This window comes from Meleagris gallopavo, chromosome 17, assembly GCF_000146605.3.
Source record: "Meleagris gallopavo isolate NT-WF06-2002-E0010 breed Aviagen turkey brand Nicholas breeding stock chromosome 17, Turkey_5.1, whole genome shotgun sequence".
Classification (NCBI taxonomy): domain Eukaryota; kingdom Metazoa; phylum Chordata; class Aves; order Galliformes; family Phasianidae; genus Meleagris; species Meleagris gallopavo.
In genome coordinates, this window is record NC_015027.2 from 2,488,939 (window position 1) to 2,510,239 (window position 21,301).

Consider the following 21,301-nt stretch of genomic DNA (forward strand, 5'->3'; position numbering starts at 1 on the left):
ATGTCATTTCAGCAAGGGAATTTATTCTGAATACAAAATGGTTGTAAATTCTTTTAAAAACTGTTTCTTGTGCGGTAACTTGTACAAGTTGTGCAGTATCAGAGAAGTGCAACAAGACGGGTATTTTGCTTTTGTTGATGAGTTCATCTTTTGCCAACTTAGCCTACTTTTGCTACGCTCAACACGTCAGCCAAAGTTGTTCATCAAAGATCACATTCATTAAGTGCTGTTGCTGTGATTATTTTTTTATTTCTGTCCTGGATCAGACTCAGGATGCCCTTCACTGATTAAACACCATCCTCGAGTGTATAAAGGACTCAAAATTTATCAAAACAAAAGATGAAGGCTTCCTCCTCATTTGAAATCATGTAATCACAGTTAGGTTGAATTGTGTTTTGATTAAGTAGGAGATGATTGCAGAGATCCATCACTCTGCCTTTAGGCTCAGATAGTTTCAGACTAACTTCACTCAAGTCAATTACTTTATTGTAAATTTACAGCAGCTAAGCTGAAAGTACAATTAAGTCATTTGTTGTATGAAAGGTATTGGAGGAAAAAAGCAAAGGTAGCAGGGGATACAGATTGTGTGCCAATGATGGATTTAGGGCGTGTGTCCTACAAGGCATCAAAAGGGGAACGTTAGGCACTTAGGCAGCTTTATGTGTAGAGAGGCACTGACAATTGAAGCATGGGCATTTTCACAGGCAAGGAAAGGCAAGGAAGCCTTTCACCCGCTCTGACTCTTGAAGTTCTATTGGAAACATTCCTTACAGTTTTGTGAAAAGAAACAAATTGTTACAGTGCATCAGACTAAGTGCATAATGGAAAATTTACTTGCACAAAAGATTTGTATAATTCCCTTGTGGCTGGGGTACTTGTGTGTTAGCAGGCTTTCAGGTGTGAGAAATAACCCTACAAAGTCATTGCTGCTATTGTGACCCATCCTCTTTTTATTCACTTAAATCATTTTTCTTCCTTACTCTTTTAGTACATAATGACTGCTTGATTGGGTCTGCTATAGGCTGCTCATGGCAGTGAAAGGAGGACACAATTCTCCAAAATGAAGTTAAGTTTTTTTAAGAGTGCTGATTTCACCTTGGGGATGGGTTACAGTATTTTCAGTTAAAATGAAATCCAAAGGTGAGACATTCTGTGCTTTTTCCAGCCTCGCTGTTATGATGAAAAGGAGAGTTTGGAAAGTTCATCCAACCCAAACCTATTGACTAGACAATTAGAGGAGTTCCGCTTGCCTCCTCACTGTGATTCATTGTGTTTTGTCCATTGTGAAAAGGATTAATAATTCATTGGTGGATACATTGCTACAGCCTTGCCAAATTGGGCTGGGCAACCAGATTGTGCTCTCTGGTTTTGTGAGGTTGCTGATGAGGGCCCTAAGAATCAGCATGTACTCTAGGTGGCTCCGCACAGACATGGAGCTTTTCTACCTCAGGCATCTTTGGCCAGACTTCATTACCAAGAGGCACTGCTTAGAAGCGTGCCACTTTCTTCATAAAGTTTACTAGGTATTAAATTGTCATATTGGTTATTATACTGGTGTAGAGCATTACATTCCAAGCTTCTGTAGCTGTAAAGATTGCAGTGGCAATTCATGAGATTGAAGGAAAATTAGAGGCAGCAAGACTTCCTAGGTAATCAGAAAAAGGAAAACCCACCCACACTGTATGTACTGCCCGAGGTGATGGCTGCTAATGAGGTAAGTGTGATGTACAGTTCTGCTATGAAAATTGCATAAATAGGAAAGATAACAGGTTCTTCAGTAGGTCTTCTCAGGGGTGCTTTCAGAAGCACACTTACTTATTTGACTCAGAGTTAAAAGGTTTTTTTAGCTCCTGTTAACACTGAAGAGCCTGACAACAGCCTGACTGCATCAGGGTCTCCCCCAGCCCAGTCAGATCAAACCATGTAACCCACAGCTTTGCCTCAGGGACGTGCCACAGGCAGCCACAAAGCCCTCTCCTCTGTAATGATGCAGGGTATCCTCATCACTCTGTTCTGAGCATAGTGTCCTTCAGATAGTAATGGAATTACTTGGCATAGTTCAGTTGCAGAGCGGAGGCTGTGACCACCGTTGGTTGGCAGAAGGTTGCAGTGACAGGAGAAATGGGAAAACCAAAATAGTTGTTGCCATCAGCTGACAAAACAGATGATAAGACTGGAATTCCTCTGAAAACGCACACAGCAGGAGCAGCAGAGCATGTAAACATTGACACAGGGCAAGAAGGCAGGGTTTTGATACACAGGACACCGTAGTTAGAGAAAGCAAAGAAATCCCTGAGGGTCTCAGCTGTGTTTATTGCTTTTGTCTTATTACATCTTTGTGAAGGTATTACCAGCCTGTGACAGCCTGGCTCTGAGAGAAGATGGAAAGAGATTATTCAGAGGCATTTGGACAGACAAGTGGATTGTATTCCATGTTGCTCACAGCAAAGATGCTCCAGGGCAAAATTAAATGAACTGAAAGTCCAGAGCAGTGCCTTCATAAAAATGATGTAGAGCTATATTTTTTTTTTTTTTCCAAATTTTCTTGTAGATGATAGGCAAAGCAATGCAGCCCATGTAATTGTTTTTCATCATCTATCTCATTTTACCAGAAAAGGTTTTTTAACAGTGAACTGTCTTTGGCTTGAAAAAGGATAGTAGGGAAGGCTCTTCCTTATTTATTTGGCAGCCCAAATACTTTCCAGCAAATCCTCCACAAACAAATATTTGGATAAAACCCAGAGCTTGATAAATGAAGAGCACTTGTGACCCAGTGGGGTAAAACCCATCAGCTGTGCCATGAAGGAATTACTTAAACCTGTGGCACCTGTCAGCTCTTGGAAATTCAAGATTTGATGAAGCAGAGTACTATTTAATGACTGCTACCATTCTCCAGGAAGTGTATATTTTGGAGTAAAACTTTATCAGCTGAGAACTTAAACTGCTGTAGATCATTAACTGCAAGATGTCCAAATTCCTCTAATCTTATCCATGCCAAGAAAGTCACAGAGGCATTGGATTTTGGTAGGTACAGAGTCATCAAGGGGTGGCACAAAAAACAACCCTTTTCCTTTCCTAGTGTGCTTGATTGGGATGCTTTCCTCGCTGCTTACAGTGGGTGTCTGCAAATCACTTTCAGGTGTCAGGACAAAAGTCCTTGCATAAAAGCAAGGAATGACGATACAAAATGTTTCTAACCTCTGCTGAGCTGTGTCTTACAGTTGTCTCCAAGGGCCAGGATGGAGATTCTGTTGATGCTCAGTGTGATAAATGTCACCACGTGGCCCAGCGTGAGGCAGTCCGATACAAGGATGAAGAACAGGAGATAAATTTAGCCATAGCTTACCTTTCTCTTTGGCTAAGCAAGAAGTAATGAATCCAAAGGGGAGAATGTGGACTTGGTCTGAAGCACGGGGCTTTCTTCTGCATTGTTTATTTTCAAGACTGTCTCTAACTGAAGGTTTTTTAGAAATCTGCTCCGAACAGAAGATTGGTATTTAAGTTCCTAGCCTAGCAGTGAAGAGTTGTGTTTATAGCCGAAAGATAAACATCAGTGTTTTCTTAGTAGTCAGTTATTGTTCTTTGAGTCTGCAGTGGGACAGTAATTTTCCAAACAGTTTTCTGGGGGACAAGAGAATACATGTTTGGCCAAGGATATTTCATATCTAAGGTTATCCATTGATAAAGGAGAATACTTTTTTTTTTTAATTATGTTCTCAAAAATAGATATTTTCTGATGTTGAACTAAAATATTTTGCTTCATCTGAAATGACTTTTTTCCCTGTTTTGAGTTGCCCAGCGCTTTCTTGAAACCGTATCTGTATCTCTAAATATTCAACTTTTAGAAATCTCTTGCAAACAAAGAACATTCCTTATACGCTCAAAACTTTAATAATACAGGACACTACCTTCCCAATAAGCTGAAGCCAATATTTACAGTGTATGATTGTGATGACACTTTTAGCTCTTGGGAAAAATACTGCCAAATGTGTATTTTCACATTCTCATGCTTGATGGACTGTGTCCTGTTTAGTTTAAGGTAATAAAAACACACCTAGCTAGTCTTACAAGTCACAGTCAACGTCTTTCGGTTGGTTTCATCATGTGAGAAAACAAAAATAAAAACAAAATCCAGAAATGAGGAATCCTCCAAACAAAATATTTGTCAACTGAACAAGCCTAGATCTTTGTGACTGGGAATAACTAGTCTTGAGGAACTGAAATGACATGAGCCAATACAAGGCTGTGGCTGGAGATAGATGTACCTCACTTCAGGTTTCCCTGGAGAGCCATGGAATCTAGAAGGGTCCTTTGCAGTCCCAAAATTTGGATACTCTTCAGAGAATTGTCTGGCAGATACTCAAACAAGATTTTTCTTTTGCCTTTTACCCACGTCTCATTCCTTTACCAGCTCCTTAGGCGATGTGTGAAGCATTCTGTTCAGATGAAATAGCTCGGTTTGTCAGTCACTTTACAGCCTGTGATTGATGCTATTATCTGTTCATTAATAGCAGCAATAAAGCATATAAGCAGAATGAATGAGTAGGACATAATAGTGCTTCCGCTAACATTCATCTTCTCTGTGCCTTTCCTCCAACGTATCCAAAAATTGTTCCAGACCTGCACTGTCCTTTATTCAGAAAGATGGATTCAAAGTGTGTTGTAACCATCACGTGCTTTTTGGCATTTTTGTTTTTGGCAGCCAAGCGTAGCAGGGCCTGGCTGGGAGGGAATGTAACACAGAGGCACTGCTTTCAAACTTCAGAGAGGTCTTTCAGTGTTTGACTTTGAGCTCTGACTTTCTCTGCACAAGTTATCCTATTCCAGTTGTTTTGGGGCAACTCTCCTCCTGCGCCTTCTGATAGCACTGGGAGCTTTATGTCTTTCGTGGGAAGAGAATCTTAATCGCGGGTTTCTCAGCTGAAGTAAATAAGCATTCCCAGTGAAGGTCATGCTCACATCCGCATTTTATGTTTAATAAGAATTTGGCATTTATTGTATGAAAGATGACATCATCTGAATTCAGTAGTCATGTATTGGTTTAGTGAGCAGGTGCCAATTTCCAGCAGATGAACTTGTCCATTATATGCAGGTGATGATTTGTGTAGTTGTTTTTAAATACATGTTACATCTTCAGCTTGCTGAATTGATTTAGGATGGGAAGATAGGAAAGGATGACTGGAATGTCCAAAATGATTTGTCTACTGCTGCTTTTTATTATTATTATTATTTTTTTTTTTGCATTGCTCACTTCTTTTTTATTAATTATCCTCATAGAGATCGATTTTTGGTAAAAAATATTCTATCTCCAGTGTGAGTTCTGCTAATCAGAGTAAAAGAGAGAATGCTTTAATGTAGTGTCACCAGGCTGGCCGTTTTCTGTACTTATGAGAGATGGGTTCGTGCTATTCCTTACGGCTGTATTATCTCTGCTGTGCACTTGAAGTACTAAGACTTAGTGAGATTTATAGAACTATTAAGAATGACTATCAGGTATATCTCCTAGATGATAATATTCATTGTTCTGTGTTCCTACAACTGCTCCCTTGGGAAGGTCATAGAGGAGGAACAAGATAGAATTAATGCTTTGAAAAACAAGAGTGCACCCTGCACCATCAATAACTCTGCGGGTCACATCTGACAAACTTGAATTTAAAGAGCATTCCCAAGAGACACAAACTGGCACGGCTCCCCGAGCACTGAAAATCCAGTGTCAGAACTCACTGGGTCGCTTCTGCTCCATTCTGCCATTTTTTCAAGTGATGTTTGTCACGCTTTCCTTCCTCTTTTTACATTGGCACTTCTCTGGAGATGGTGACGTAGCAGAACTGATGGAGAACTCGCACCTCTCATCTCAGAGGCTTCCACTGTGCGTCCTGGTGAATGAGCACCTCTGCTGGCGAGGCCTCTCCACTTCAGGTCCAGCACTTGAACAAATCAACCACTGTGTATCAGCCACCCAGAGGCCAGCTGGCAGGTGTGCCTCATCTGTGATGGCTTCATAACGTGGCCTCTGAGCCCTGTGAGGGGTCAAAGAAATCCCACGGCATTTCTTTGTGCCTATTGGGAACACTGAATCTCTGTGGCTTCTCATAACCACATTCAAAGCTGTATTCAGACTGACAACCCAGATGACTTCAGGGTCTAAAATATTAGTAATTAATCTGAGTTTGTAGTGTTTCTGCATTAGAGAAAGCTTTTGCTTGTAATAGCCTTTGTTTGAATGTATTATTCTGAGTAGATCGGCATGCTAAAATTTGCATTGTAAAAAATTGTTTTGGAACAAAGTAAGATCTAATGAGCACATAGAAAATCCCTTGGCTCTGCAGCAAAGTCACAATATGCATAATAGCTCTTCCTGAATGAATCCCTTGCAGCCTAAAAGCTTTTTTATTTAAAATAAAATAGCAAGCCTGCAGGATTTAGTGCAGACAATATGCAAAGATCATTTAAGGGGCTGTTGTGGAAAGAGGAAACAAATGATGACGACTCCACTTAGGCTCCTTTGAAAGGACCCTTTGTGATCACTTCATTAGGCAGTCTGTTTAAATATTTTCTTTATTCAAGAATGACTTTATTCTAATGGAAGCATCAATAAATTCCACTTTGTCTTTTCTTCCTCCCTGTGGTCTGAGCTGAAGTGCCAGGAAGCATTTTATCATTTCTCAGGCTTTTTACTGGAGGTTCAGTGTACAGTAAGTATTATTCCTTCAGCAAAAGAATGGAAATGGGAACTAATGATATTACACAAGAAGACTGAGAACTGTCTTTCATTTAAAAATAAACCAAAAGTTGAACTCCTGCCTCTTGCTTTCATCCTGAGTTAGCTCAGGTAATGATTGAAGTGTGATGTTAGTAGAGGTTCTGCCTACTTTTTGGCTAATGCCTTTGTCAGAAAAGGCACCTCTGAGTAATGCGCTTGCTGTCTGCCCTTACTGCAAGGTTAAAAGTAGTTTATCTCCCAGATGTACCAGCTTGGGCATCCTAAGTAATGTGGAAACCATTCCATTTGCCGTTCTGAAGAAAGTGAATTGAAATCAGAATGATGAGAGATTGCCCAGAGAGGTTGTGGAGTTTCCATCCTCGAGATATTCAAAGTCTGGATGTGGTCGGGGCAGCCTGCTGTGGTTAACCTTGCTTGAGCTGGGGGTTGGAGCAGGTGTCCTCCAGTCATAACCACTGTGCTCTGGTTCTGAGTTCAGCTGCCACCTGCCCTGATATGTTTGACTCTGGAATTGGGATAGAATTTTTTCTTTTTTAATTTCTGAGTTTAGATTTGAAATCTATGTAATGCTCAGCTGATCTTGTCTTGAGCCTCTTTTCAGCAGTGTCCACATGAGCGCTGGACTTCAGACGGTGTTGTACACTGCTTTTCTTTCTTGAAAAGCTTCTGAAGCTTTTCAGTCAGCATTGTTTGGTGTTTGGGCTGCAGTTGGTAAAGCTGGGAGTGTGGCAGAACAGGTATTTCCTTAAGAATTTAAATGCAGCAGGAGCTCAGCTGCAGATTTTCTGATGTAAGCTTAATGTATGCCTTTATCCTTTGCTGAGACTTTAATTTTGAGGGAGATTTTTGTCTTTTGGGTCTTTTGAGATAAATGAGAGGAGCAACCTAAAGCAATCACACAAATGAGACGTGAGGAGCAAGGATGACTGGCTGGTCTGTAATGCTGTTTCATGAATCCCACGTGGATTGTGTTATTCTGAGGCCAATTGGTTGGATTTTAACAGTTACTGTGCAAACAGTGTCTGCACTGACAGATTTGCAGAAATGACTGACAGTGGTTCTATTGATTTGGGAAAAAAAAGTTGAGAAAATTTGTAAAAATGCAGAAAATTATTTTCATCAAGTGTATTCTGAAAGAATATATGATGAGGAGCATCTGGCTCAGACAATTACCAAACTAAACTGGAGACACCCAACTGCATTTGCTTTGTGCAAGCAAAAATGTTTGGGGCTGCAGAAAATGACATTATCTGGTATCACCAGCAGACATCTGCAGCCTCTTTCAGAGCCGAGGAGCATTCAGAGAAAGCAGAGTAGTTATCACTGGGCCGTGCAGCTTAAGGGTATATCTCAAAGCAATCTCCTGTGCCTGTTAGTTATGTGATAGGGACTGTTAACATCTCCTGGAGCACTCTGAGGTGCCAACATTCATCCATTTGCTAAGGAAAAGAGGTGTTTGAAAATTAAAAACTTGCCCTTGGATAGACTGTCCTTTCCCCAGTCCCATCCCTCAGTGCTTCTTCTCCTGTCAGACCTTAATGCCATCCGTAAGCCATTATGTCAACAAGCTTGGTGGCACAAAAACAGCCATACCTACAGCTGGCAGCACAGCGTGCCAGCATTTCCCGCAGCCCTGGCCTGTGAGGCTGCCTGCTTTGCAGCAGGAAACTTAACAGCAGCTTCCATCTCACAACATTTTGCTCCTTAAGTGGCAATAACAGATCATCTTCTCCATGTGAGATGTTATTTTAGTCTTTGAAATCCCAGTCAGTGCTTAGTTGAAGTCTGTACCCAAGGCACGGCCTATGCAGCGCGGCACTGCTGTGTCCACCCATCACCAGCTCGTTTCTCTGAAGGTTTTTTTTGCCATTTCCATCCACCGTCACCAAGGCGGTGCAGAAAGTCTGTAGTGTTTTACAGGAGGGAATTCTGCACAGAGAAGCATCAGCTTCTTCCCCAGACAGGCCTGTGTCAAAGGTGCAGTATCCTTTGCAAAATTGTGCAAAATGTGGATTTAAGAAGATCGGATTAGTGCTTAAAGTATAATGGGACATTTTAATATAATTTTAAATCCTATCTTCTCACTCCCATTGCAGCCAGCACGTTAAATTATCAGACTTCATTCTTTACACACAAAATTTATCTTTGCAGCAAGATAGCAGTTGCTGAGTGTGAGTTTCTCTGGAACATGTTTCAATTTCTTCACACTCATCTATTTCTCTTCTATAAGAGGGTTAGTGGGAGGGTTTTAACTTCTCAGTGCTGTCACACCTGGGATCTTAGCTGGCATGAGGGCCTGTATCACCTCTAAGAATATTCCAAGGACGCTCTCTAAATTTGCTCCTTGAAGAACCACCAGAGAGATTTTTAAAATGTTCATCAGTTGAATGTCTCATTGCAAGATCATCACAGTCCCACTGCCTTTTTCCCAAAAAGCAACTCACATGCATATATTAGAAAACCCAGAGGGAATAAAACAAAGAGGTCAAACTCCAATCGGTTCTAACAGATTCTAAAGGTTAGTCAAGTGTCTATGAAATGAATTTTTTACTTTCCTATGGAAAAAAAGTTTCATTTTAAACCTTCCATGAATGCTCACGGTAGGTTACTCTACAAGAGGATCTAATGTGTCCTGGAAAATAAGTTTCAAAAGCAGCCAGATTCCAAGTACTCATACCGGGGCAACCAAAATAATAACAGCAGTAATTAGATAATGCTGATGCCAAACACACGGAAGTTATATGACTGCATCTACTTTATCCTCAGTAATTGTGCTCAAGTTTATGCTGTGGAAACTGCATGAGCCAGGAAAAAACATGAGTGCCCCGCATGGAATTCAGCCCTCCAAAATCAGCAGTCTGCAAATGCTGCTGTGTGTTCCCAGCTCCACAAGGCAGCAGGAGCAGCAGGGACTGGGTGTTTACATATCCGTGTATAAGACTATTCTGGGGACAGAAATAGCTTTTATGCATAAGATCTTGTCTCACTCCCTATATATCCACCACTAGCAGGTTATCTATAAACTGCTGTTAGGAGTGGAAATCACGAAGTCAGAGGCTGTGATAGAGAGTGTTGTGATCAGTCAAGCAAGGAAGGACCCATTTGGGTCCTTTCGTGTGCAAGCATCGGTCAGATATTTATCCTGTAATCTTGAACGAAACGTATAATCTGTGAATCTTGAGATGTGATTTCTGCCTTTTTCAGTTTTGTTATTTGGCAGCCAAAAGTCTTTCTGATGTAAGCTGTTCTGTCCCAGCATGGAAAGACTTCTTGCTCTGTAAGTGCCCCATTAAATAGCACAGACTATTCTGAGATCCAAGAGTTGAGACTTTTTTAAACCGTAATTATGGATGTTTTTAAAGCTGATCACAAAAATGCTGTCAGTGAACAACATGAGACCATGTGATTAATTTTTCCGTATGAGCTGTTTGATTATGACAGCTTCCTAGTTTCAGATAGCTTCCAGTGTGGACTGAAAAGCAGACAAAGAGCACTTTATCTAGCACTTCTGATTAAATGTGACACTCTAGTCAGCACTGAGAATACATAGAGGAAAGAAAAGCCATAAAACCCCATTAGAAAAAAGAAAATGTCAGGCTATAAATTACTCTGAAATATCAATTTTCAGCAAGCTATGTAAATTGTCAATAACAGAGATGCAAGAACCATAAGTGTGCTATATTCATGCTAATTTTTGTTACCAGAGTGTGCATTAGAAGAGTTGACACATCCATTAAGGAGTGGAGGATAACTGGAGGGCTCCTGCACATTGGGTGAACAAAGACCTTATTGGCACTGCTCACATTTAATTTGAAGGATGCTTTCTGATGTAGACCTCGTCGGTGCATGGCTGACCAGAGAGAGGCCAACAAAACAACATCATCTTCCTATGCATGTTTTTAATGTTAAAAGGCTTCTTTGACTTCATCAAGGCAGACATTTTCCCATACCTTTGCATACAGATGGGTTTTATGTTACACAGTGGTATTTAAGAAGCTGTACCTGTTAGGACTGTTTTGCCCACACTGCATCCTCTGCCCTTCAGGTGCCACAGCTGTTACCAGAAAGTGCTCAGACTTCTTTCACCTTGAGGAACTGCAGTGTAAACACTGTCAGATCTCCTTATCTACAGCAATGGTTTAAGGCATCTTTATCTCCAGGCCATTTGTGCGCTGAGAAGGGCTGAGAGCCTGCTGGCCTCCTTCAAATGTAATGGACAGATTTTCAGGGCATTTCCTGCTGATAAATTAAAACAAAAATGCTCCTGTGGAGAAGGCTGCATTTTGACGAAATTTCTAATTCAGAGCAAGTACATCTCTTAATGTTGTCAAAATGTTGGGTTTTGCTATTTTTGCAATGAAAATGTGGGGGTTTGGTTTAAACTGACCTTTCAGTTTGAAATACGTTTATACTAAACAAGCTTTTAACACAGAACAGAACATCTCAAAATCATCACTGGTTCAATTTAGCAGAACATTTTGGGATTTGGGGGGAGCAGAGGAGGTTTAGGGATGACGAAGTGCCTGCATTCCTACCAGTGAAAAACATTTACGTAATTCTTGACAGTTTAGGTCGGCAAGATTTCCGAAAGCTTTGAAAATTCTTTCATGATAGGAAAATCTTTTCCAGTCCAGTCGTGAGGTGGGTGTGAGGTCTGGAGGACATCCATCTTTGACAGGCTTCGCATTGAAAACGGAAGAAAACCTGAGATGCCTGTCTTGTAAGAATTCCCACGCTGGGATATTATGAAACATGGATATGGATATCTAAGCTGCTTTAAAATCTCTTTCCATCTCATCTGTTGGCTTCATGCGGAAAAAGAAAGTCTGAAATCTGAGAGGTTATTCCTATGGAGTGCTGCTCAGGTGGAGTTCAGCACTTTTTCTATAAAACATCAGAGTCCACTTCTAGCTCAAGGATGTGCTGAACATCCTCCTCTGAAGCACTGCCTCTGGCAGAAACCACTGTAGAAAGGCCAGGTAACATGCTCTGCTGGGCACAGCAGAACCGAGGGGACCTTGCTACCACGTGCAGATTGCAAAGCTGATTCTCACTGCTTTCTTACAGCTTCCAACAAGTGCTTTTTCCTTTCAGCAAAGGATTGCTGAAGGTGCCACTGGCTCTTGGAAAAGGATAAAACACATAGCTGCTACAACACTATGAGTTGTATGGTAGCAGTCTGTACAACCAAGTTTCTTCTTGTCTGGCAGCAATTCAACAATGGGAGCATGGGGATTTACAACCTCTTAAAGTCATGTACCTTAGCTGCCTTCAGAGAACTTTGGTAATGCACAGCTTTAGGCCATGGTAAACAAGGCACTCTGTGTCTCATCTTGTTTTTTCCACGACAAATAGGATACAGTGTCTAATTGACTGCTTTATATTATGCAATGTAAATATATTACATGCAATAAAAATATTCTATATCAGTATAATGTAATAGTTACATAGTAGGGCAGCCATCTCTCAGGTGTATAGGAATAGCTAATAATTAGCACGAGTAAATCATTGTAGCACAAACCACAAACATTATCATTCCACATGTAATTTATCCCTGATGTGAGTACTTGTTCTTCTTAATACTTAATATGTCTGTTTATAGAAAAGTTGATTGAGATAATTAGCAGTAAAAATGCTAAGGTAACACAGCTATGGTAACATTTATATTGCTATCAATTTTGTTTATAGCAGCCTAAAGACCAATGCCGAAATTAGAAATTAACTACAATTAGCAAATAAATTGAGTGTCTCTTGGAATTACTTGATCATGTCTTAAAACGCTGCGCAGTGTGATGCTCACGGAGGCAAAGCCAAGTCTCTGGGCTGTGCCAGCTGCACTGTTTGCTTCTCTAATCTTGCTGCTTATCAGCTGCAGCAGGGCAGCTTTGCAGCCTATATCCAGGTTGCCCAGTACATGGGTAGATGGTGGATTGCTGCTGCCCAGGGATCTATGTGTCTCCCCATCCCCTGTGCTGTGCAGGGGCTCGAGTATCATCCCTATCCAGGGAAACATCTCCCACTTGTGTTAGAAGTTGCACATTCCCAGAACAAACAAGTCATCCGAGGTGAATTGGCATCTTCGTAGGAAGTAAAATTTCCTTGGATATTTCCTAGCTGTCTTCTTTGTCAGAGGCTGTTTCATTCCTTTTCTCTCTGTAACACATTCTGTCACCTTAAAGAGCAAAAAGGGGCTGAGAGGGAGGGAAAGAGCTGACAGAATGTAAATGTAAAGCAATTTAGACGACCGCAGATGGGGCGGTCACAGCACGGCGCAGATCTGTGCTGACTGCTGAGCACTGGGCTGACAGCGGGAGCGTTAGCTGGCCTGAGGCTGCTGCTGGCTTCTCTTCTGTCTCTACTTCTTTTTCTTTTATTTTCTGCCCTGCTTTCTTCAAAGCTAGGTGTCTCAGTTCCCTGTGGATTTCTTCTGGGGAGAATTTATCACTGGTAAATAACTATTTGTGTTGAATTTGCAGATAAACTGAAGTATTTTCTTTAATGTTGCAGTTTAGTACCCTTTCCTTTTCAGGTTTGCATGAGCACAGGCATCTGAAGGCAGTAAATCTGTCGTTCAGATAATGTATTTGCCCTTGGTACCAAAATACAAAAATAAAAATTACAAGGTCATTAACCACATCAAGAGAAAGAACAAGGAGCTGTGTATTAAAAAGCTGTATGCTGAGATGGGTGGGCAGTAGCAGTATACTGAATTGTACTGCTCATCTGCCCTTCTCATCATGAGAATCAATTAATTCCTTTCTTTCTCATAGCACTTCCCCTTTGCACTGGGAACCCTCAGCATATGCCAGTCCAAATTTATGAGCAGTGTGTTTTCTGGCATTTTTCATTTATCAAGTGCAAACTCCTGTGGCCAGTGATTTACTGTAGGACTGCTCAGAAAGCAGCAAATAAGTATTATCTAACAATGTATTAAAAAAATACAAACTGGAAGAGACAATTTTATCTCTGCTTCCCAAGCAATTTATCTCTGTCCATGAGAAGGCAGGCTGGGGGAGAATAGCCCTAGAATTGTTCTGGAGTGCATCTGGTCTGGAAATGAGTTCTTATGTGCAGTAAAGAGAAGCTTTGGAAAGCAATAGATTATTTTTAAAGTTTTAATATATTTTATTTATTTCAGTTAGACTGCAGTACCAGGTGCAGACCTGAAAGCATTGGAACCCGAGGGTATTCATTGCATGAGTCCAGCCTCATTGATTGAGAGGCAGCTCCTCTTTGTTTCCCACCATGGAGTTCAGGCTGTAAATAATCAACAGGGAAAAATGGCACTGTATGAGGGCAGCGGTGTTCAGAAGGGTTGGTATAGTCCACACTCAACCCCTTTTATCCATCTTCTTCAGCTCAGAGGTATTTTCACTAACAAGGACTAAGTTAAATTCATCTACATGACATAGGTTACCACCTTGTAATTTCTCATCTTCCTAATAGTTCCAAGAATAGTGACATTATGGGGAACTTGGATATTTATGGCACCTAAACCTGTGTATCCAACACAGGCAGCAGCATTCATCTTTAGTCAGTGAGGGTAAGAGGGGTTTCACCCTCAGAGCAATTGCTCTGAATTACTCAGTAGTACCCATCTCAAGTGATGGAACACTGCATGTGTTCCTAATTGGAGCAGTTATATCCACTTAAAAATGGGAAAATAAATAAATAAATAAATAAATAAATAAAAATTGTTTGTTTTTCCTCAAACTCTCCCAGGTCTGGCAGTGTGGAGGAAGTATGGAGGTGCTGCCCTGCTCTCGTGTGGCTCACATCGAACGCACAAAGAAGCCCTACAACAATGACATCGATTACTATGCAAAGCGCAACGCCCTACGGGCCGCAGAGGTCTGGATGGATGACTTCAAGTCCCATGTTTATATGGCATGGAACATCCCCATGGCAGTAAGTATGGCCCACACTAGTCCTGAACAGAGGCAGAAGTCTGAATAGTTGTTCCTACTTAGCAATTTTGGGCGAAGACATTACTACAACTGTATGCAGTGAGCAGAGAGTTGGAGGAAGACTTCTTCTGTGCTGGTGAATGCTCAGAGCAGAGACTTCTGTCATAAACTTGCTTCCTATATTGCTTCCTTGGTGTGTAAGTTTTGTTGTAGGCTCTGGAGTGGTGACACAGACTTACAATTTAACTGGAGCATGATGTTTCAGGTTTATGCGCTTTCTCAGAGAAAGTCCTTAATTTAGGATGCCATTAAACTTTGAGGTGTTCATATGCTACAGTAGTGAGAACTAGAGAAATGTCCATAAATAAATATCATGATTCATCATGAGACTCTGTGGACCTCGCCAGGATAAAAAACAATGTGTGCAATAAAAGAATCCCATATTAACTAGCTTTATTTTCTACGGGCTGAGAGTTGCAGTGTGGACGTTCTGCTTCTTACTGTGCATGTGAATTGTTAATGGCAGGTGGGGGCCCCCAGGAATCCACGTAATATAAATATTAGATAAACTGCAGGTTCAATTTATTACTTGATTCTGGAAGTGTATCTCATGCTACATCTCCACAGAGCATAATTCTTCAAGAGAAGAGAGATGTGTTATAGCACAGTCAGGTGGAAGCTGACTGCTGTTGTATCTTTTAGTGATATTTGCATCCAAATTATTCATGTGAAGGGGCACAGGGAGAGCAGCTGAGGGAAGCACACACATTTCTGTAACTAAGGATAGTTTTGTTAACCCTTACGTGAAGAATTTGGCCAAAGATGATTGGGTTGAAGTAAATGGAAACAGAAAATGCTTCTATCTGAGCTGAAAAATATGCCAGTCCAGCTGTATCACTGTGAATATTCACAGTTATGACCTAGAGTCCATCAGAATCGTGGGAGTCCTGGCATAGATTTCACCAGATTTAGTTTTGTCCTAAATACCTACTTGTGCTTTGATAATATATCAAAAGTCATTTAAATTAATTTCTGCCATGTTTTTGAAAATACATATACCTAAAGGAGTAATGTTTCGTTTTCCTCTGTGATGTCTGAGTATGTTAGATGTTCACACCCATCAGCATTTTAATTATTGCTGTTTAGTATTGGGCATTCTCATAATATTCACAATATTGTGTTGAAAGTTAGGTCTCTATGAAGGTGTGTTTTCGTTGCTACTTTTGGCATGAGAACTAATTGCAGAGAATTATCTTGCCTTAGCAAGGCAATACTGCCTAACACAACATTTCTGCGATAGTAGGAGGAAGACAAAGCAGGGCTCACCTAAGCTTTTAGGGGCATTTTGGCCCTGCCTGCATCCATCTGAACAAATGGTAAGTTTCTAGCAGGAAGGTGAAAGAGAAATAATCTTCGAAAATTTGCTTACTTGATGCTTTCTGCAAACGAATTCTGAGAATATAAAAGACATTTAAATAAGCATTTACACCAAAACATGATTCCCTTTAATTTCTCTGAGATTACTTATTGATGGAGTTTTCTGCACTGAGCCATATAACAGTGTTTTAAAAAAATGGGCACATCTATACAGAAAGGCATAAAATCAACAGAAGTATTGAACATTAAAATATAGTTTCCATAAAATAAATTGATTGATAAAACGTACATCATAAAAATAGCCCCATTAGCTTTCAGGAAAAGGAAGCTAGCATGTTAGTGTCTACAGAGTCGTTCTGCTGTAGTAGTCAATCTAGTTGACCTAAGTAGTTTACTGGTCAAAGCCATAAGAAAAACTTTCTGTGAGAGAACTAGAAACTTACTGCCGGGTTAAAAAGGATGTGTCTGCATACTACATCATATGGGCACCTCATTCCTGTACCATCATGCAGTAACCCTGGCTTAATGACTGCAGCTAGAATGGAACAAGGCACAGCATTTTCATAGCTGCTCAATTTGCTGCTCTTGTGATCTGTAGAAACAGCCTAGCAAGCAAGGTGTTATATTTCTTCATTATAGAATAGAAGAGAGACAAGTAAAATACATGTGTTCTGTACTTTAAAACCCATCCAAATTAACCCTTTCATAACGCACACCATCTTTATCCTTCTAAGTTACTGAGGGTCTGTTCACAATGTGTACCTGATTGTGGCTGGACACACCTGCGGTCTTATCCCCATAGCCCCTATAACCTTCACCAGCAGGTCAGCGTAGCACTATTGCATTTTGCCAAATATTTGGTATGCCCTGTTTATGATCTATTCCTCGACAATTTTTATGATAAATAAATCTTATACTGAATGATTTATTGCATTGAGTGCCTCCGAGAATTGCTCTCCTTCCATTTAGCCTGAAGTAGAACATAAATTAACATTCATTTGAATGGATGCTGCATAGAGAGCTCATGACAAAGTATGCATCAGCAAGCAGCAGTGAGCACAGCAAACTCTTTATGTGGCAAATGGAAAAACCTGTTCAGTATTACATGTGTATTCTCTCCTGAAAACAAGGCATCTGTTGGGGATTCTAATAAACCCTGAGCTAAGACTTGCTGCTGTCTTGTAACCTTGCATCAGACACCATTTGGAAAACAAATATTTCCTCCAGAAAGATTTCTGTACAGGGCACTTAAGATAGATCCATGCAAAAGCCACCAGTTTCACTCCATTTAATTCTTTCAGCATCTGAAAAGATTTATAAATCAGGTAACTCAGTGTCTTGATGTTGATCTATGATGATTTATACTGGTTTATATCTACAGACAATAACTGACCTGGTCTTTTTGAAATGTTTGAGTTTGATCCTATCGATTTATTTTTTATATGCTCTAATGGAATTTTTTAGTCAAATGTGATTTAAATTCTGGAATTGAATTACAAAGAAGGTATTGAGTTTAAATGCGTTTTATAGCTTAAGTCTGTGAATGAGCTCCAGTTCCAGTAAAAACTGAATGCTGGTCTATGCAAATGTTTAATGGGGCTTAATTGCTTTTTGAGCAGCTCTGCTTTTAAGTTTTAACAGGTCTGTTCTCATTTACATTTGTGAATACCCAAGGCTGTTAATAGTCTAAACCATGATCGAGCTGCTAGATCTTAGATCAGAATTACACCTAAATTCCTTATGAATCTGAAAGCAAAGGAGTTCAGGTTTGATTGCAAACTTTTAGAATTGCTGTATGTTAACAGCATTCACATTGGTTTTTTTATATTTTGATGTATGCTTGGGGTTTTTTTGCTTGTTCGTTATCCTTATTTTTCTACTGACTTGCATTAATATTTATTGTCTGCTCTCCGCAGCAGCTGTTTGATGAGCTGCTACTTACAGAAGAGAAAGTAGAGAGGGAAATACAACTTGGTGTACAAAGTGAACTCCAATTTGGTTTCAGTTAAAAAAAAACCAAACAACCGTAAAGTCAATGTGGTGAAAGTTCTCTATTCTTTTTCTATTTTGTAGAACCCTGGAGTTGATTTTGGAGATGTTTCTGAAAGAATAGCTCTACGACAGAGACTGCAGTGCCGGAGTTTTAAGTGGTACTTGGAGAATGTCTATCCTGAAATGAGAGTCTATAATAACACAGTCACTTATGGAGAGGTACTGTATGTCTTTGAAAACATGCTGGCTGCATTACAGAATTCTTTTCATCTTAGTGGTGGGTGCCTATATTTGCTTCATTAATTCATTTTTGCAAATCCTCCTAGTTGGGGATAAAAAGCCACATGTTCAGATGCAGTTGAGGCTACCGTTTGGCAAGCTTTTGTCTCTTCAGAAAAAGCCATTAGAGAAAAATAGTTCTGCTGTTTTGTGCTCAGAATCTGTATTTTAATTTCTGCCTGTGCACAGCAATAAGTAAGACCCTGGAACAGCTACTCTGAGATAGCTGAATGGACAGTTAACCCTGATAAAATGTGGAATCCAAATGCACTGAAGATGTGTAGATGATTTGGTTCAGGTCAGCTTTCTGGATCATTTCTTTTCCACCTGTTAAATAGTCAAAACCACTGTATATGCTCTAACCTGATCTTTTAGGTCAGAACATGCCTGCTGTAATTTTTTAAGAGTTCATCAAGTGCCTTTAAGGTAAGGACTGCTATGTGTCTGTGAACTGGGACAACGTTCCAGGACGGAGTTTTTAAGATTCTGTGTTAATTGGCTGCTTGAATTAGGCAATTAATTTTCACACAAGACAACTACATGGACATCTTTCCTGCTGTCCCATTTAAATGACTTCATGTAAAAATAAGTCAGACCCTTCAGAGATTGATACAAAGTGCAAGTTTTATTGCATAACACCGCTCTGTATCCTAATATAACTATCTCTGGCAGTAACCAAGGAAAGACATTTAGTAAGTTCAACAGGAGCTATTAGTTACTGTCAGCTCTGAAAATGCTGCTGAGAAGAATATTGGCAGTACTGCCAATGCTGTGTCAATTACACCAGATGGGTAGGAAGCTGGGCTCCAAAAATAAGTTTGTTTCTGTTCAGTGGTCGCATTCAAAGTTCTCAAGTCACACAGGAAGTTCAATGATGCAAGTATCCAATTCATTAAAATTTATGATAAATTGGAGCCACACAAGCTATCTAGCTAGTACAAACTGGAATCATCCTCTTTCTTATATGCCCGTAATAAAAAAACTACAGGCTTCATCCTAAATGATATAAAGCTTGTTATTAGTATTTTCTCTTACGGCTATTTTTCTGGAGGAAAAGGTGTTTGAATTTTCAAGACTTTAAGGAAAATAAATGTATTGAGTAGACATGAAACATATTGAAACAGTAGTAAAAATATATTTCCTAGTGACTCAATTCACATTTTTAAAGCTGTGTCATAAAGCTGTCTTCATGTTCTTTAGCTTTTATAGTAGGAGTCATAAAATAAACCTCCTGAAATTTAATTGCTAGGGAACCCCCTTATCCCATCAGATTGCCTGTTATGTTCATGCACTATAATATAAAGGATTATTTACTGATTTTCCAACAAATCAGGCTGCAGCTATTACTGTATTGTAGGGGTGGCCAGACAAGTTGTTGAGTCAAAACTCAAAGCAACTTGTTGACTGATTCAAATCGCCCATCTAAACAACTTCTCATGTAAGAGATCTGTGAAAATTTTCTGTGTCCAAAATGTGCATTAGTACCTGTAGCCTGAAGAGAAAGAAAGGCCTGTAATTTCACAAGAGCTCCAGCACAGTTTTATGGACTTGTAAACTCTTCTTGTCTGAGGAGATGCCTAAATTTTTGACTTGGTTGTTTCTCTGAACCCCATCTTCAAATATATGAACCCCTTCTGTGCTGCTTATCATTGCTGTATCCTTTCACAATGATGTAAATTGCATTATATTCTTAATTGAAATAGAATTGTTTAATATGCTCTTTTTGTTCTTGTATACACAATAGGGGCAAATAAAAGTGTGCCACAGCCAACACCATCCTGGGCAGTTCCTTTGCCGTTGGGTAAAGTCACATTTTCAGCATGTAGGGTCTACCTCTTTTTCTACACAAGGGTAATTTGGAGCAAAATTTGGCCTGAGTTTATAGAGTGCATTTTATGTGGTTTTGATCCTTGAGTGATTGATGAAAATAAAACTCTGACTTGAGTTAATAATTTTGTGAAGACAGGAGGTTGTCCAAATGATCTGTCTTTTCCTAGAGCAACTGCAAAGTTAAAGTCCTGTCATGTATGGAGAATGTTCCTCAGAGAAGAGGAGAATAGTTGTATCCACTATTTGTGTCAGTAGTTGTAGTACAACTAAGTTTTGTGTGGAATGGACTTGCATCTTACAGAACAATTTCTAATACAATTATTTTCCTTCTGGTTGGGCTATAGGTGCGTAACAGCAAAGCCAGTGGCTACTGCTTAGATCAGGGAGCTGAAGAGGATGACAAAGCAATCCTTTATCCATGCCATGGAATGTCCTCTCAGGTAAATAATTTAAATCCCAGAATTGTTGAGAAACCTGCAACTTTAAGAAATTTTCAGAAGAAACAAGAAGTAATTTATTGTGTTTGAGTTGAGTATGGCAGTATCTCTTCATGTTGCAAAAGAAAATCTTTGACTTCCCTCTAGTCTTTTTGAGTGCCCTTTCCCAGATCTTAACATGCAAACCTATACTCTGAAGATGCTAATAAGGAAAACAGAAAAATCATGAGAATTTGTTTTAATAATGGAGAGATCCACTGATGATTATCAAATTTAGACTGTTTGTTTCCACGAGCAGCTCTTCCCATTGTGACTTGGCATGTTTTAGGAATCACACCTCTTTGCCTTCAGTGTTGATTGGTCCAATAGGTTCCTATGCAGAAATATTTTAGCAAGATGCTGATGTGATTCCCTGAATGGGCAAAAAGTTAAGCACATATTTAACATTAACTTTGAATGCAATTAAGAATATCTTTTAAATTAATACTTCTCTAAAATTGAACATTTGGGTTTTTTTAGGTCCCTGTGAATATTATTTTCTTACAGATGTCTGGTGAATTTGAAATGACATTTCTTCTTTCCTTGCTTAATAATGATATTGGTTTTTAGATACAAGTTGGTTATTATTTAGATCTAGGACTTGAGCTACTTCTAAAATCTAATTCTAGTTTCATTTAAAGTACTGTCCAAATCAAAACTACATTAATGAATGTTCTCATGCGTAAATAAACTCTGACCTTATCATGGACTTCTGG

At 39.7% G+C, this 21,301-nt stretch overlaps 1 protein-coding gene across 8 annotated transcripts in view; it reads left to right on the top strand.

Moving 5' to 3' along the window:
• Positions 1-21,301, top strand: part of GALNT9 (polypeptide N-acetylgalactosaminyltransferase 9) — a 230,371-nt gene that overhangs the window by 87,259 nt on the left and 121,811 nt on the right. For all 8 annotated transcript variants that reach the window (XR_004161565.1, XR_004161564.1, XR_004161563.1 and 5 more), the window contains 3 exons: positions 14,447-14,632; positions 18,082-18,219; positions 20,454-20,549. Coding sequence is in view for 1 of the 8 variants with exons in the window: in XM_031555946.1 (XP_031411806.1) it covers positions 14,447-14,632; positions 18,082-18,219; positions 20,454-20,549 (420 nt within the window). In the remaining 7 variants the exon portion in view is untranslated. The remainder of the gene's footprint in view (positions 1-14,446; positions 14,633-18,081; positions 18,220-20,453; positions 20,550-21,301) is intronic.